The sequence below is a fragment of the Myxine glutinosa genome, chromosome 13, assembly GCF_964187855.1.
Source record: "Myxine glutinosa chromosome 13, kmMyxGlut1.1, whole genome shotgun sequence".
NCBI classification, from domain to species: Eukaryota; Metazoa; Chordata; class Myxini; order Myxiniformes; family Myxinidae; genus Myxine; species Myxine glutinosa.
In genome coordinates this window covers 31,972,472-31,989,237 of record NC_136273.1, presented here as the reverse complement: position 1 = coordinate 31,989,237, position 16,766 = coordinate 31,972,472, and the positions used below count along the sequence as shown (strand labels likewise).

General features: G+C 47.1%; 2 protein-coding genes across 11 annotated transcripts in view; both read right to left on the bottom strand.

Moving 5' to 3' along the window:
- The window catches only part of LOC137438791 (serine/threonine-protein phosphatase 1 regulatory subunit 10-like), a 35,605-nt gene extending 25,808 nt beyond the window's left edge, over window positions 1-9,797 (bottom strand). The window contains exons 1-5 of one of the 6 annotated variants that reach the window (XM_068134153.2): window positions 9,734-9,797; window positions 9,303-9,370; window positions 2,028-2,128; window positions 1,604-1,796; window positions 1,098-1,277 (exon numbers count right to left, since the gene is read on the bottom strand). In XM_068134153.2, the coding sequence (XP_067990254.2) occupies window positions 1,098-1,277; window positions 1,604-1,796; window positions 2,028-2,108 (454 nt within the window). In that variant the 5' untranslated portion in view covers window positions 2,109-2,128; window positions 9,303-9,370; window positions 9,734-9,797. Of the gene's footprint in view, window positions 1-1,097; window positions 1,278-1,570; window positions 1,797-2,027; window positions 2,129-5,286; window positions 5,385-9,302; window positions 9,371-9,733 lie in introns of those variants that run through there. The other 5 variants (XM_068134156.2, XM_078767261.1, XM_078767262.1 and 2 more) reach the window with 5 other exon arrangements.
- Window positions 9,798-10,521: 724 nt separating this feature from the next.
- PPP1R10 (protein phosphatase 1 regulatory subunit 10) overlaps window positions 10,522-16,766 on the bottom strand; it is a 30,144-nt gene continuing 23,899 nt past the window's right edge. For all 5 annotated transcript variants that reach the window (XM_078767255.1, XM_078767256.1, XM_078767258.1 and 2 more), the window contains 2 exons: window positions 16,027-16,215; window positions 10,522-11,921 (listed from right to left, as the gene is read on the bottom strand). In XM_078767255.1, coding sequence (XP_078623381.1) covers window positions 11,812-11,921; window positions 16,027-16,215 — 299 coding nt within the window. In that variant the 3' untranslated portion in view covers window positions 10,522-11,811. The remainder of the gene's footprint in view (window positions 11,922-16,026; window positions 16,216-16,766) is intronic.

Sequence of the window (16,766 nt, the reverse complement as noted above, 5' to 3'; positions counted from 1 at the left end):
GCGGTCGACGAGGAGCCTGGGGTGGGCGTTGGCTCGGGCCTTCGCAGTGCGGTGGTGCTGGAGCGAGGGACCTCGTGGTGTGCAGCGGAGCTTGGAGATGCAAGACAGGACAGATAAGGACGCACCACATTCACAATTACACAACGAACGTTTTTCTTTTGGTAATTCCTTCCTGTGTCTCGTTTCTGAAGCGAGGTGTGTGGGATCCCAATTTAGGCCCTTTATTTGATTACCGTCGCGTTTCATTCTTTCGGGTTCCGTGAATAAATCTTTATTTTTGTACCTTCTAATCTTGTCATTCGTGAGTTCATTAATTTCCCTGCAGGATCGAAGCTGCCGTCGGTTCGCCTTCCACAGGTATGCGCTTTTGCCACAGCTTCCACTTCCCTTCTTCCTCCCGCGTTTTATAGCCGAATCCGTGTTTGGTCATCGCCTCAAGTAAATCCGTTCTGGTCCATCCGCGAGCCCTGGTATTAACCGAAGGGTCCGCGCGACAATATGTTACATTCGTTCTTCGTGCCTGTTGTTTGTGTCCTCTGCGTATGTGATGCATGTGGAATCGGGACAAATTCAAATCCGAATACTGCTAAACTACAAGTTAGTTTTCCAGTTCATTTTCCCGATTTGTGTTCAAAACACAACATTCAATTGAAAGCGGGTTGTTCCTCGATTGTAAACCGATGTTTGAAGACAGACAGACAGAGTGAACCAGTCGCTTAACCCTGCTTTTCATTTCACATCCGCGGGGTAACAAGGTCATTACAGTGTACCTGCTAAGAGGCCTAGATTGTCTGGGTACATGGAAGAAAAAAAACAGTAAACCAGCAGAAGCACATTCTGTTAAAGAGACAACCATTTTCCTGAAATGGCCGTTTTATCGACTCACACTGATCCATCAAGATAACGGAAAGCAAACGAACACCATTACCCCGAGCCTAGTTCAGTGTCTCTTCAGCATCAACACAATGTCATCACTGGAATGGATTTTTAACCCCTCAGAGGATCTTCAATTGCATGCAAGTGTTACACCTTTGGCCACCATGGCGTGCCCTCCCCAAACACTGCCTCCCCGACACACACTCCATCGAACTGCTCACCACAATCACCTCTCTCTGTGTCGTCCATATCAAAGTAGAAAAACTCGCGCAACTTGCTCTCTTCAGCCCAGGACACAGTCTTTTTCTTGCGGCTCAAACATAAGGGCTCGACAGCCGGCACCGGGACTGGATCAACCTCCAGCGCAGTGCTGCTCTCATTCTCGACGTCTGTGGATGCAGCTACAGAGCAAAAAGGGCATGACAGGAATGGAGAGGGGGGGAAGGGGGGGAATATCCGTTACCACCCTTGGCTCATCCAAGATGGACATGCATGTCATTCTGACAGCAGCATGATCCGACGTACGTGCAAAAGTACAATAGAACACCAGAAGGTCAGAATGGCAGAACTGCTTAGTGCAACATCTTCAGATGTCTCCAGAATTGATATAAACGCAATGGCACAGAAAAGAAACCTTTAAAAATACAGAGTACACTTTGAGCAACACTTGACGGGAAGTGGCTATGTTACGCACAGTGGTGTTCTGCTTGCGAGGACAAACTCGTACCAAAGTCCATTGGTTCCCCCTCAGGTTCAGGTTCAAGTTCAGGTTCAGGTTCAGGTTCAGGTTCAGGATCAGGATCAAGATCAGTCGGGTTCGCAGGCGGATTGATCTCCATGGACTCTATACAATGCGATGGAGATTCGCCCACACTTTTCTCTGGCTCCTGCATGGGCCTGCCCCCGTCGAAGGGGTTTGCCTAAATGAGGGGGAGGGAGGGGAGGGGAAAGAGGGAGAGAGAAAAAAAAAGAATACTTTTAACGACAACATTGTTGCACAGAAGACATCTGCAAAACAACAACGAAAAGGTTTCCATTGAGCAAATGAAAATGCAACTTTAACATCAGTCGCATTCAGGCAACGGAACACAGAGGGACGAGAGAGAGAGAGGTCGCTTCGCTTTCATGGTCTGTCAGCCACAGCTTCTCACCTTATTGCCCGTGGGTGATACAGCCTTCTTTTTCTTTTTTATCTTGACCCCTGGTACAGGAGCAGAGTTGAGCGCTTCCATGAATCAAGAGCTTTCAATGGCTGTTGGACGAAGACGAAACAACTGAGAACTAGAACGCCACTCAGTAGAGCGCATACTCCCGCCGTGGGTTTAGTTGGAATAATACATTTTGTTTAACATCCCCTCTCCCCAAAACAATAAATGAAAAAGAAAGTTAGCCCTAACTGTCAGAGAATTTATTTTGATATATCTCGGAATTAGAGGAGAAAAACATCATTTAAGAATAAGAATAAAAGCTTTAATGCAGTAAAACGGAAAAAATCTTTCCCAAAAAAATTTCCCAAAAAAATTCCTGGATCCGGAATAATAACCTGAGCTTCACCAAAAACTTATCAATTCTTCCTTATCCCAAGGGCAATCATCCCACCAACTTTCATCCAAATCCGTTCAGAACTTTTCCAGATATCTTGTTCATAAACACACGAACACACACACACACACGGACACGAGTGAATGCATTACTCCCTGGCGGGAGTAAAAAGGCCGATTTTCTTACATGTTATATACACTACCGGTCAAAAGTTTAGGTACACCCAACATTTTTTTTTTTTTTTTTTACTGTTTCATGTGCAAAATGGACTCTATACACAGAGTGTGTAACAGAGGAGTGCACACCCGAGAGCGTGGAGAAAAAGTGCGATGATGATTGGGTGTGCACCAGGAGAGTGCACACGCGTGGGCGTTACGGAGTACGTAACAAGAGAGTGTGTAACGGAAGAGTGTGCGCCGGGGTGTGCACGAGGGTGTGCGAATGGGTGTGCAACAGGAGAGTGCACACCCGTGGGTGTTACAGAGTGTGTAACAGGAAAGTGTGTAACGGAGTGTGTGGAAGGTATGAGTGCGCCTAGGTGTGCAGGTGCGAGTACGGTGGGCGAGGGAGAATGCACACCAGAGGATGTGGAAAGAGAGTGTGCTGTAACAGAATGCATGGAGTGAATGGGGGCGCCTCGGTGTGCGAGTGCGGAGTGGGTCGTGAGGTGTGGTGAGAACGCGGCTCAAGCATCGACACCGACCGGGGTAGCGTTTAGGGCTACCTCACGGATAGCCGACGTGAGCCCTCGAGTTGTGTGCGGCAGGGACCGGCGGGGATTGATGTCACGGCCGTGTCACAAGGACCGACGTGCACGATTCGTGCCGGCCCCCGCCCTGTACGGCTGGTGCTGCGCCGTGGTGGGAAAGGCAATCGGCGAGGTTCAAGGGGAGGTAGGAGATTTCGGAGCCGCGCACCCTTGCCGGTGCGGTGCTCTGACCGTGGGCGGTTGGGTCATCGTGCGTGGGACCGCGAGGCCCCGCGCAGAGATGGGACCCTGAACCTCGGCCCATCCATGCCTCCTCGCCTGGATCGAAAATGCCTTACGGACCCAACCTACAGGAGAAAAACCAACAGCATGGATCGCTCGGCTTTTCGACGCCGAGCTGTGACAATGTATTTCCACACGAAGAGGCTCAAATATAGCGGACTTATGGAAATAGTGTACCCTACGTGGGGGAATGGTGGTTTAACCATTCCTCACACGAATTCGGGGCCCATGAGCATTACATTAGGGGGATTGCAGTGATCGGCACACGGGGGGCCAGCGATGGTTACCTCCATGGGGCACCGAAGCTAGCCGAGGGAGGGCTAGGATAATTGATAGGGAATTAGATGACTTTAGAAGACAAAAGATTTAAGTAAGGACATTGTACTGTAGTGGGGACATAGAGAGATTAGGTGGACGATAATGACGAAAGAAGTGCTTAGTTTAACGGGATGACGGGGAAGCACGAGTGTTAGGGGAAAACCAGTTAGATAGATGATGCTGTGTGTATGAGGAATTGTGAGTAAGACAAATGGAATTGTGTTGAGGTATGCGAGAAAAAAAGGTGTGTGAGTAAGTAGTGTGGAATGAGTAGTGTGGAATGCTTGGTGTGGAATAAAAGGTGTGGAATCCATGGTGCAAAGGAGTGAATGGGGGGCAGATGGACCCATTCACGAATACCCGGGGTGGGTAGTTTAAAGCCAGGTAGAGGGCTTAGGTAAATTGTTTGGATATTGACACCTGTGGTGCAGGTAGTGGCAAGTAGTGCTTTGGTGGGTGCATAAGTCAGTGAAATGGCTGGGTGTGTGGCTTAATTGGTGCGTATGGTTATTGGGGCACTCCGCCACTGGTAGTTTGTCGGCCAGGTGAGGCCGTAGGTAGGCTCTGGGAGCCAGTTAGGGTAGTTGTGAGTGGGGCCCGAGGATCCAAGGGAAGGACCCGGGTAGCCCAATGCCAAGGAGGGCATCAGAGGGGTAAAGAGCCAGGAGGGGCCTTCCCCAGTTTAGATAGTCGCAAGAGCAGGTAAGCTCGGGTGGTGACTTCAGTGGTGGAGGTGCGCAGGTAGTTGGACCTGCTAGTGGAGCCACACGACCCAGCCCCGAAATTGTGCAAGGGCACAGTATGAAAATTTGTGGGCGTGAGACCCAAATTTCAGGGGCACCGCAGAGTGGGCAATGGGGATTCGGTTTTGAGACCCACATAGTTTAAAGATGGCCGATTGGCAGGGTACAACCCCGGGTAGTTTAAATGAGTAAATGTCAGTCGTGTAGTTAGGATGAGAAATCCCTTCGCGCCATCCACAGCCATTCACCAAGGAGGACGAAGCTCCACACCAGTACCAAGTGAACTATTTGAGTAAGTGTAAGACGCATCATGACGGAATGGGACATTGTGCTTGTTCCATTCCTTCTTTCCTGGGAGGGATATTGGCTTAGAGGGGGATATGGGAGACAAGACGTAGAGACAAATTTGTAAATACAGGGAAGGGCTAGGATAATGTAAGCAGACGATGGGGGGGGGGGGGGGGGGGAGGTACGGACGGTTAGGGACGAGCTTGCTCTGCTCGTTCTTCCGCGCCCCTCACGCTGCATTACCTTGTTTTGCTGTGTACCTTTGTGCCCTTTCCACTTTGCTGGTCGTGCTTTGTCTCTCCCCCCCACCCCAGGACCATTTTGGAGGTGGAACTGTGCAGCACCATCGACTGTGCAGCATCCCTTCTGCACTTTGCTACATCAGTGCAGCTGAACAGCGTGGCACTTTGCTGCCGTATCCTTTTCATTTGTCATAACTTTGCTGCACCTGTGCAGCACTTTGCTGCCACAAACACTTTGCTGCACATTACACTTATGGACCACAAGTTTTGTGGCCTTACACCTCACCTGTGTAGCACTTTGCTGCGAATTCACTTTGCATCTTCGGACCACTTGTTTTGAGTGGCATGAATGTCACGCAGTTGGACCACATAGGGTTGGCCCTGCTGGCAGAATACAATAAACACAGTATTTGTGTGTTTTTATTATTGTGTGCTAGGGACGAGAAGAATTGTAAGTTTATTTAGCCCCGAAGAGCAGGAATGGCCTGTATGCCGGTCCGGGGGCTTGCCGGTTTGATATATGCACACAGAATATGCAAGCAGCAAGATGCAAGAAGCAAGCAGCAAATGAAATGTGAATTGATGAATGTATTTGTGTATTTTGCTGTGCTTTCTCTCCCCTCCAGTCTTCTCTTTCAAAAAGGACAGGTCCTGGGTCATAGAACTGTAAATAAGGAGTAGGTTTTGTGCTTGTATATAAAATGCTGCCGACCGTCTTTATGTTTAGTTTAACAAATTCCGGATTCGGTTAATTGTGGGCGTGATTTTGTTCGAGTAGCTACTCAACGCAGTAGGTGGGACATATTTAGTGTTTTAAAACTGTCGCACACACGGGTTGGAGTAAATGTTAGGGGGAACCACATCTATATGTCACATGTAAACGTAAAAGTTAGTCCCAGATCTTTCTCAAAACCGGTCGTTCCAATTTTTGTAGGTTCGACTCGGGGACGAGTCTGACGAGGGAGAGGGGTAGTGTTGCGGTTTTGAATTTTGAGTTTTGAGTCCCTGTGTGAGTGTGACAGGCCCGAGTCTGGGAAGTAAGATAAGACTGACTAAGTGCTACTCTGTGTCTCTGCAATCTGCATCCACCGATCATTGGAAATACAACAACAACAACAACAACAACACCAACAACAAGAAGCATTTTAAGGCCATTTTCCCTGCTGGAGCAGGGGTTAGCCTTGCGGTCCCCATGACAATCTTCTCCATTTTGCCCTATTTTCTGCATCTCTCCTTGTTAACCCCCTTGCCCGCATTTCTTCTTCCACCATCTTTAGCCAAGTCTTTCTCGGTCTTCCCCGTCCTCTACTTCCTTTTACATTCATTTCCATCACTCTTCTCAACCAGTCACATTCATCCTTCCTCAACACATGACCAAACTATCTCAACCTGTTCCTCTTCACAGCATCAATCACAGGCTCTATTCCCATCATCTTTCGCAATTCATCATTTGTCTTCCTCTCTCTCAACGATACTCCGCACATCCACCGATCCATTCGCATTTCCACCCTTTCCAGCCTTCATTGCTGCTCTACGTTCATTACCCATGTCTCGCTCCCATAAATCATAACACTTCTCACACATGCAGCATACACCTTTCCCTTCAGCTTCAATGACACTCCCCTCCTCATCAGCATGCCACTCAGTTCCCGAAACTTCTTCCATGCACATCTCACTCTTGCAACCGTTGCCGAGTCTGAACCAACTTCTCCATTCAGCATGTCTCCGAGGTAACAAAATGTTTTCACACCTTCCAGCTTCACGCCGTCTCCAAGATCCAACTCAACATTTCCTCCATCTGCAGCTCCCTCTGTGCACACCTTACATTTGAATGTAGCTGCCACACTGGTTAATGACCCTCTCAGACCACTACATTTTTGATGACCCCTCTCAGCGCACATTGTACATTGAATGGAGTTCACTCCGACACCCTTCCTGCACACAGCACATGGCCACTTCCCAGTTCTTTCCACCTCACCACATGCTTTACCACTTGCCATCACCTTCGTCTTTCCTATATTCACCTTCAGACCTTTTGTCTCCATACATTCCTTCTACTTGTTCATCTTTTCCTTCAGTCCATCCATACTTTCCGCAATCAACACCAGATCATCAGCATACAACAACTCCCACAGTAAACCCTCCTTTACGTTCTGAGCCAGCACCTCCATCACAGCTACAAATAGTAGTGGACCTAGTACCGACCCCTGATGCACTCCCACCTTCATCTCAAACTCACCACTGTTCCCGTCCTTCGTCCTTACAGCTGTGCGCGCTCTTTTGTACATTGCCATCACTACTCTGATCAACCATTCCTCCACTCCTAACTTCCTCAATGCCCTTGTCAATACTTTGCGTGGAACCCTATCGAATGCTTTCTCCAGATCAACAAACTCAAGAAATAACTTCTTCCTCTTCTCCATGTACTTCTCCTGCAACTGCCTCACAATAAAGAGCGTGTCTGTCGTTCCTCTTCCTGGCATAAATCCAAACTGCATTTCGTCGATCTTCACCTTCTTCCTTATCCTCCTCTCCAACACCCTTTCCAATACCTTCATTCCATGCTCCAATAACTTTATCACTCGGTACGAGCCACACTCCAGAGGGTCACCTTTCCCCTTGTGTAGAGGGACGAGGGTACTCAGTTCCCAATCCACTGGAATGCGGCCTTCTTTCACCACCAGATTACAGATCTCTGTCATTCTCTTCACACCCCAACTTCCTGCTGCCTTCAACATATCTCCCACAACTCCCGTCGGCCCTCCCGCTTTTCTATTCTTCATTGCTTTTATCGCTTCCTCAACTTCCTTCTCAGTTATCTTCTCTGCCGGTCCTAAAACTGGGTTACTCTCTATGTTGCCATCCCATTCATTCTCTGTATTCAACAGCATTTCCATATATCTTTTCCATCTTCCTTTAATTCCATCTGGGTCCACAACGATTTGTCCCACTTCATCCTTCAAGTAACTCACCCCCATCACATCACACCTCTCTTTCGCTATTTGCTTTGCAATCCTGAATACCGCTCTCTGACCCTCTTCCGAATCCAAGGTTTCTCCGAACATTTTCCTACATGCCTCCTGCGCCTTTGCTCCCTCTTTCTTTGCAGCCTTCCTGGCTGCCTTATAACTTTCATGCTCTGCTTTTTCTGCTCCCGTACCCTTCGCCTTCTGCCACTCCTTGAACTTCTTCCTCTTCTCGTCAATCCTCTTTCCAACTTCCTCATCCCACCACCATGCTTCCGAGTGCCTCGGTGGTCCTTTTGTCCATCCACATACCTCACCAACGGCTCCCAAAAGACTATCTTTCATTGACATCCAACCACGTTCAAGCTCAACCACATCATCCTCTACCCTACTCAGCCTCTCTTTTAATGCCTCCCTTACTGTCACCTCTTTCAACCTCCACACCTTCATTATCGGTTGGTACTTCACCCGCCGAGCTCTCCTCGCACCTTTCATCCTTATATCGCACACAACCAAATGGTGCTGTGAAACAGCCTCCTCCCCCGGGATCACTCACTCTAGTCACACTCACCACACTGTCTACAAACTCCTCAGAAAACATGACACCGACACCAACACCATTCACGCCCTCCGGGCACCCTTGCCATACAAACTTGTATTTCTGTCCCTGCTTACCCTTCACCATTCTCACACCACTTCTCTCCCATCTCGTCTCTTGCACACAACATATGTCCACTCTTCTTCTGATCAATACTTCCACCACCTCCCTGATGGGGAGGGAGGGGTGGGAGATTGGGGAGGGAGGGGGTGGGAGATTGGGGAGGGAGGGGGTAGGAGATGGGGGAGGGAGGAGGTGGGAGATGGGGGAGGGAGGAGGTGGGAGATGGGGGAGGGAGGAGGGTGGGAGATGGGGGATGGAGGAGGTGGGAGATGGGGGAGGGAGGAGGGGGAAGATGAGGGAGGGAGGAGGTGGGAGATGGGGGAGGGAGGAGGTGGGAGATGGGGGAGGGAGGAGGTGGGAGATGGGGGAGGGAGGCAGTGGGAGATGGAGGAGGAAGGAGGTGGGAGATAGAGGAGGGAGGAGGTGGGAGATAGAAGAGGGAGGAGGTGGGAGATGGGGGAGGGAGGAGGTGGGAGATGGGGGAGGGAGGAGGTGGGAGATGGGGGAGGGAGGAGGTGGGAGATGGGGGAGGGAGGAGGTGGGAGATGGGGGAGGGAGGAGGTGGGAGATGGGGGAGGGAGGAGGTGGGAGATGGGGGAGGGAGGAGGTGGGAAAGGAGGTACATGGGGAGGGAGAGGGGGGAGGGAGAAAAAAAGACAGGACAACAATCCCAACCTGAGGTCGTTCTTGAGTTCCACAACCACATCTTTACCCACCAGCGACTTGAAGAACGAATAGAAAAGCTAAACAAAAGCAGACCAAAACGTTAATGATGTACAAGGACAAGAAATGAACATTTAATGTCTTGTTCAATTTACAAGGTAAATCACTCATGTCATGCGTGACCAGACACCGAATAAGAGAAATAAGAAACATTATTCCACAACTCTATATGAACATTGGTTTTCAACGTGTATCTGAGCCTGGGTACAGTACGCACTGTACGCTTTATCACGAACGAGCAAAAGCGTAAAACACAAATAAATAGATTGCACGGCAAAGGTGGCGGGACCAAAGCTGCAATGGTCTTACAGAGGGTTCAAACAATATGAAAAAATGAAATCTGTAAAGGAATTTAAAAAGAAAATTAAACAAAACCTACTCACCATATTGGAAACGGCGCGAAATTCCCCGACCTCGCACGACCTCGCACGACTTCCGATTGTTGTTGTTTAAAAGTCTCCCAACATTATAAATAGACGGTGTCGACGTTTATTACAACCACAAGTGCTGTACCGTGTATAAGACTGTTCACCTCTTGGAAATATCCATTAAACGGAACAGATGATAACATTTTAATAATCTTCCCGTTTCTTTCACTTATTAACTTCACTCCTTAATTTTCCGGTGTATTCCATTTTGTTTATGACTGAACTCAAACTTCACTGTTTTCGTTTAATTTACGGTGAAAACACCACAAAGCAAACCGCAAAAACGGATCGAGGTAATAAAATCATTTTCACATCCTGCAAATAATCAGCGATTCGAAAAGGAAGACAACACGGAAGTGGGAAATTAAACGAGGGGATAAGGATTTGTCAGGAGAGGAGGTCACGATGGTAACAAAGCTTGCACACCATAGTGATATATATATATATATATATAAAACCATAACACGAACAGAGTGCAGAATGTAGAAAGCCCAAACGTCCCTTCCCGGGCATCCAAAAAACTGCACGTTAACCGGACTCGTCGCACACACCGCACAAAGCAATCTCCGAACCACACCAGCGGCAAAAGAGAAAATAATAAAACACAACGAACAAGACACAACCTGTGAGCAACAGAACCCTCCGAACGTTCGAGATCACAGTCGAGTTAATAATATAATTCACACACCTGAATCTGCAAATGGGACGAGAGGAGGGGAGGATGTTAAAACAAAATCGCCACAAACAGTTATTAAAATGCATTTATTTTGCATTTCAAAACGAAACTATTGTACACAGAACGTAACGCGGTCCAGTGACGTCACAAACGGACCCTTCAGGTGACAGCAGCCACGAGCTTTCAATGACGGGGAAAACAATCCCCCATTGCTAAATGTACATATCGCAGGAAACCTTTTATACAAAGCGTGTCGTGAGCAGGAGTCACCTCTTGGAACCCGTTAATGGCATAAAGCATGACAATGCGGCTTCCTCTTCCTCCCCCAATAGCAGACGCCCAAAGCATCCCACATGACATGACCCACATCCACATAGTTATCAATGGTCGTGTCATGAGCAATTTCAGACAGCAGTCCGTCGCATTACATCATCATGTGCACATCACAATCAGCACCAGTACCATCACGTGTCTCCTGGAGCCAGAAAAAGCGCTGGGGGTACGGACTCCATAAATGTCAAAATTGGCGGGAAAAATAATCACTATGCAACTGCCCGACGCTACCAAAAAATAAAGATGGCGGGGAGGAATATGTGCAGAAATTGGGGACGAGCGAGGTGTGCGGCGGACAGTTTCAACAGCCGCTCGGCCATGAAAGAAAACACGACAGGTGCATTGTCCAGCAGGTGCACGCCTCCCAGGATGAAATCAAAACCTTCCACTTCAAACTGGGACGGTTCACCATGCACAAAAGCCAACACGGCTTCAAAGGCACCACACAGCTTTGTACAAAACGCTTTATTATCAAAAGACGACTCCACCTCATGGTAGCCTTATATTATATTAATTATATAATACAATAAAATACATAAAACTGTACATCCCCCAGTTACAAATAAACTAGATGCTGGCAGTTTCATTTACATCAGTGAATCAAACACGCTGTAAGACAGCGTCGTGTGTCCTCAGGGACAGGGGGCCCCCGACCGGCTTCCTCTCGCTCCCATAGTCCACAGGCACATGTGCAGAAGGCCTAGGATTATTACACACGGCACGGCGGCCCAGTGGACTGAAATGCTTTTAAAGGCAACTTCTTCCGCGCGTCGCCATCACCGACGATGCGTATCGAACTACACACGTTTCAAGAACGAAGGTTAAATTCGGGCGAGAGCTGCGGAAGAGCTGACCAGAACCAGTTCAAACGTTCTTTAAGGTCTTCGATTGCAGAGTTGCAGAAACCACGTGCTACAGCGAAAAGATCACAGTATGGCGGCGGCCTTTAAATCCTCCATTCTTCTTCACCCCCGGAGTGCTGAGGGTCGTCGTGGTTTGGTCGCTGACCCCAGGGGGGGTTGGGTCACGGCAGTGGAGGCCCGTTCACGCCCGGATGATAGAACGCGCAGCTGCTCTCGTAGCGACAGCCGCCTTTCGCCATGAAGTGCCTGCAGATGGGTCGCGTGGTCATGTCTGCATCGGGAAGGGTGGGAGAGGAGGGATTACAAATCAACAAAAATTGAAGAAGTGAGAGAATTTGGGGTGGGTGGTAAAAAAACAAAAAGGCACATTTGTTGCAACAAAAGAGAATCAACAACAAAAAACCAAGAATCCAACTGTTTACAGATAAAACAACATCTGAAGTATTTGTTCTACCTGTCCATCGACACAGATCAACACGAACATTCACAAAGGAACATGGAACATCAGTTCTTCCTTCACTGTATTTACAGAAACATTATTATGAATGAATGATCGTTTTAAGGCCATTTTCCCCCACTAGAGCGAGAGTTAGCCTTGCGGGCCTCATGACAATATGGTTCCCTGTTTGAGGTAATGTTTTTATGGCCGACAAATGAAAATCCAAGCGGCTTCCCTAAATCGACGACGACACGTCCCAATTACTTCGAGACAGGTTCACTATGTTTTTTCGTTCAAATTTTTGGTAGATTAGCAAAACGATACATTTTTGGAATATTCAGAGCATGAGGAATCCAAAAATTCATGTTGGCATTTGCGTAGACACCTGCATGAAAATGACCCTCAGGACAGTGATGAAGATCTGTAAAAGCATATTCCTGAACGGTATAGACCTCGTAGATCCTGTGTATAGGACTTATAGTTCAATCTGATACTAACAAGGCTGCTTTCTTGCTTTATAAACCCAAACCTATAACTTCATAAGGACTTGCAATATCATGTATTATGTAATACAGTTATATCACAAATATAAAGACAATGGTTTTGAATTACCTTTGTTTGTTGCTTTTCTATCATCCTGAGCACTATTTTGAGGCCTTTATTGGATTCCTTGACCCAGAAAACATAGGATTAGCATATTTAATAAAGTTTCTAGGTTGACTAGAACACGAGATAGCGCAAAATATGTATTTTATGGCGGCCATTTTCAAAATCCAAAATCTGTGTCTGTGCAAATGCCAACATTGATTTTCAGATTCTCCATGCTCTGAATATTCCAAAAATGTCCAGGTTTGCTAATCCCAAAATTTTGAACGAAATTATATTTGTTAACATAGTGAACCTGACTATCTTCATCACTGTCCTGAGTGTCGTTTTCGCAAAGGTGTCTACGCAAATGTAAACATTAATTTTTGGATTCCTCATGCTCTGAATATTCCAAAAATGTATAGTTTTGCTAATCTACCAAAATTTTGAACGAATTCTATTTGTTAACGTAGTGAACCTGACTATTCGTGGTACTCTGAGAGAACTACAGCACCCAGGCTTACCCTGCCCAGGTGTGAAAATGGCAGTAGACAGTTTGAAGACAAACCTCTTGCCAGTTGAGACCGATTGCATAGGATGCAGTAGGACACACAGGTAAGCTTTGCCACCAAAATACCATCCCTTGCCATCATACCAATTAGTTTTGCCTTACCTGCAAAGTATCTCAACCTTGACAAATCTCACATGTACCTACTGTCTCTGAAGAAGAAGCGTCTGGTGAACCCTCCGTGTCTACTTCCTTAACAAATCTCCTGAAGTTTAATCCCTCAAACGTTGGGACATCACCTTCAGCCATGATCTCTCTTGTGGAAAACCACATCTCCAAGTCGGCCTCCAAAGTAAGCCGCCGACTGCGCTTCCTCCGTCACACCAATAATTTCCTTAGCAAAACCGAAACATCGACAAAAACTTGCAAGACCTTCACCCGCAGGTCGATAGAGTACTGCTCTTCCGTTTGGGCTGGTCCTCTCGCCTCTCACGTCTTCATTCTGTGGAGACTTGGGCCTTCAAAATCTTTGGCATCTCCCACGATGAAGCCAAATCTCTGGGCCTGTAACTCTTGCATCACAGACAGGTTGGTCACCTCTCTGTCTTCTACCACCACCTTTCTGGCCGTGCACCCTCTGCCCTTTCTGTGCTCTCGTAGCTCTTCCCCCCTTCAAGGTTCCTGCAGGGCGCACAGCTAGGCTGGGCCAAATCTCTGGGCCTGTAACTCGTGCATCACAGACAGGTTGGTCACCTCTCTGTCTTCTACCACCACCTTTCTGGCCGTGCACCCTCTGCCCTTTCTGTGCTCTCGTAGCTCTTCCCCCCTTCAAGGTTCCTGCAGGGCGCACACAGTCTCCCACTAGCCCACTTCTAGTGAAACCACCAAAGTCCAGGCTCACCCGCTCACCTCCACAAATTTTATCCTCTTTTTCCTCACCTTTTGCACAAACTTCTTCGGTTTATTCAAATGCCATTCTTCCCTCCAGGGCTTCAATATGACTGTCCACCCACTCCCATCTGCACTCATGATCTGTTATACCCTCATTAACCATCCCAAAGCACACGCCTTCCTTTCCATTAGGTTAGCACAGTATAGCCCGGAAGCGTCCAAATGGATGGATGAAGCCTCGTCCTTAGAATAGCCGCAGGCACGACTCGTGTGTAATATCATCTGAAAGTTTTTACATGTATGAACACAGTGTGTGATTGTGTGCAATGAAAAACGGTCGTGTATGCAGACACTCCTGCCTCTAGCTGGAAATAAAGTTTGCTATACTTGGTTGTCGGCCAATTTGTCCATGCACTGTAGTCTTCAGGCAAAAAGAAAATCCCGTTTGCTCAAAAAATACGAGTTGTTGTAGCTAACTTGAGACATGTTGAGATGGGCAACTGTAGAAATAGCTCGTCATGGTTGGGGACGATCCACAAGTACGACACCGACCAATCACAAACGGAGATTGCTGATCGGTTAATTAAAATGGCACCCGAACTACAAGTCAGCCATATTGAATGGTTCGTTAACAGAAAAGAAAAACATTTACAATTTATGACCAAATTATTTCAATGCATAAAAATAATCTCCTTTCGACCTTTAAAGGATGACATCTGTTCTGCGGTACCCATAATGGACAAGATATACTCACAATCACTTTGGAAGGATCCACTTTGTACAGTATTTCTATCAATTTGATACCTTGGAGAAGCAAAGGCACAAAAGCAGCCAAACATTATGACTCATCGTCAAGCCTGTACAAAGACCTGTTCAGGCATAACAAGCAACCTTGCCATCACCTTCCACAGTTTTCCCAGTTTCCTAAGATTCATGGCACAACTGTGTGGTCAGAGGCTACAGCTCCGTCTCACTCTGCAGTTTAAAACAAGAGCGATCAGAGATTGCAGACCCTCGCCAGGATGTTTTCAGTGGTTTTGAAGGCTTTTGTGATAAAAACAAACATGGCGGCCAAACCACGTGACCGATGACGTCATTATTTGTTTTCTAAACTAATCTATTCCTTGATGATGCTCAACAAATTTCATCTTGATTGGATGAAGTTTTGTACTTGTCGAATTATGACGTCATAATGGAGGCACCTATGACATTATCATTAACATATTTTATTCCCCATGGAGAGTTCTTTACTATGAGAAATGTCTCAATTTTGTCTATGCGGCGCTTTCGGAGATATAGTGGTGCAAAGTTTTACTGTTTTTCCAAGACGTCACCCATACCACGTCACCTATGACATCATAATTATTATTTAAAAAATTCTACATGTGGAGTTGCACCTATGGTGGAAATTTCCTGTCAATCGAACCAACGGTTGCCGAGAAAATCAACGGTTGCCGAGTTCTGTGCGGACAAACAGACAAACAGACAGACAAACAGACAAACAGACAAACAAATAGACAGACAGACAAACGAACCCAAATGCAATACCCTCTCCTCCTGCGAAGGTAAAAAAAACTCCGTGCTGTGACCAATCACCAGAGCACGTGATCAATCACATGATGGTTGTGCATGAGCATCAACTTGAGAGTTGTAACAAACTTGAGAGCCTTAAAGTGCTATTTAACAAAGAATAATGAGAGAGAGAGACAGAGAGAGAGAGAGACAGAGAGAGAGAGACAGAGAGAGAGAGACAGAGACAGAGAGAGAGACAGATAGAGAGACAGAGAGAGAGAGAGACAGAGAGAGAGAGACAGAGAGAGAGAGACAGAGACAGAGAGAGAGACAGATAGAGAGACAGAGAGAGAGACAGATAGAGAGACAGAGAGAGAGACAGAGAGAGAGACAGAGAGAGAGAGAGAGACAGAGAGCGTTTAGAAGGAACCGCCACACTACCTTGAGAATTTCCCCAAGGACGGCCTCGAGAACGATAACCACGGCCTCGACCTCTCATGTAATGTCCCTGCGGCATGTTGAGAGGTGGTCCCCGACCCCGATCCCCCGGGCCAGGCCCGTCCCAGTATTCGTCCACTGGGGGAGGTGGCGGTGGTGGAGGTGGAGGTGGTCCCATCATCCTGGGTGGTCCTGCGATGCGAAAAGCAGCAGGGGCAGTGTTTATTTTCACGGTATGGGTCAAAATAGCCATACAAAAGCATTCCAAGCAAAAATACCCAAAATTCACTGCTGCAATAGAGTCATTATGAGGGCAAAAGTACAACCAACAGGATAACATTCGAGACCTTACAATTTGATCCTTTGTTCCCCATTAACTTTGTGCAAAGGAGAAAAATCTATAATCATAATTTATATCGGATATTTGTTGGCCTTCCTACTCAGAAGAAAAAAAAAAAAAACTTGATACACACCAGCTCTCATCCTCTAAATTAACACTTGATACACACCAGCTCTCACCCTCTAAATTAACACTTGATACACACCAGCTCTCATCCTCTAAATTAACACTTGATACACACCAGCTCTCACCCTCTAAATTAACACTTGATACACACCAGCTCTCATCCTCTAAATTAACACTTGATACACACCAGCTCTCATCCTCTAAATTAACACTTGATACACACCAGCTCTCATCCTCTAAATTAACACTTGATACACACCAGCTCTCATCCTCTAAA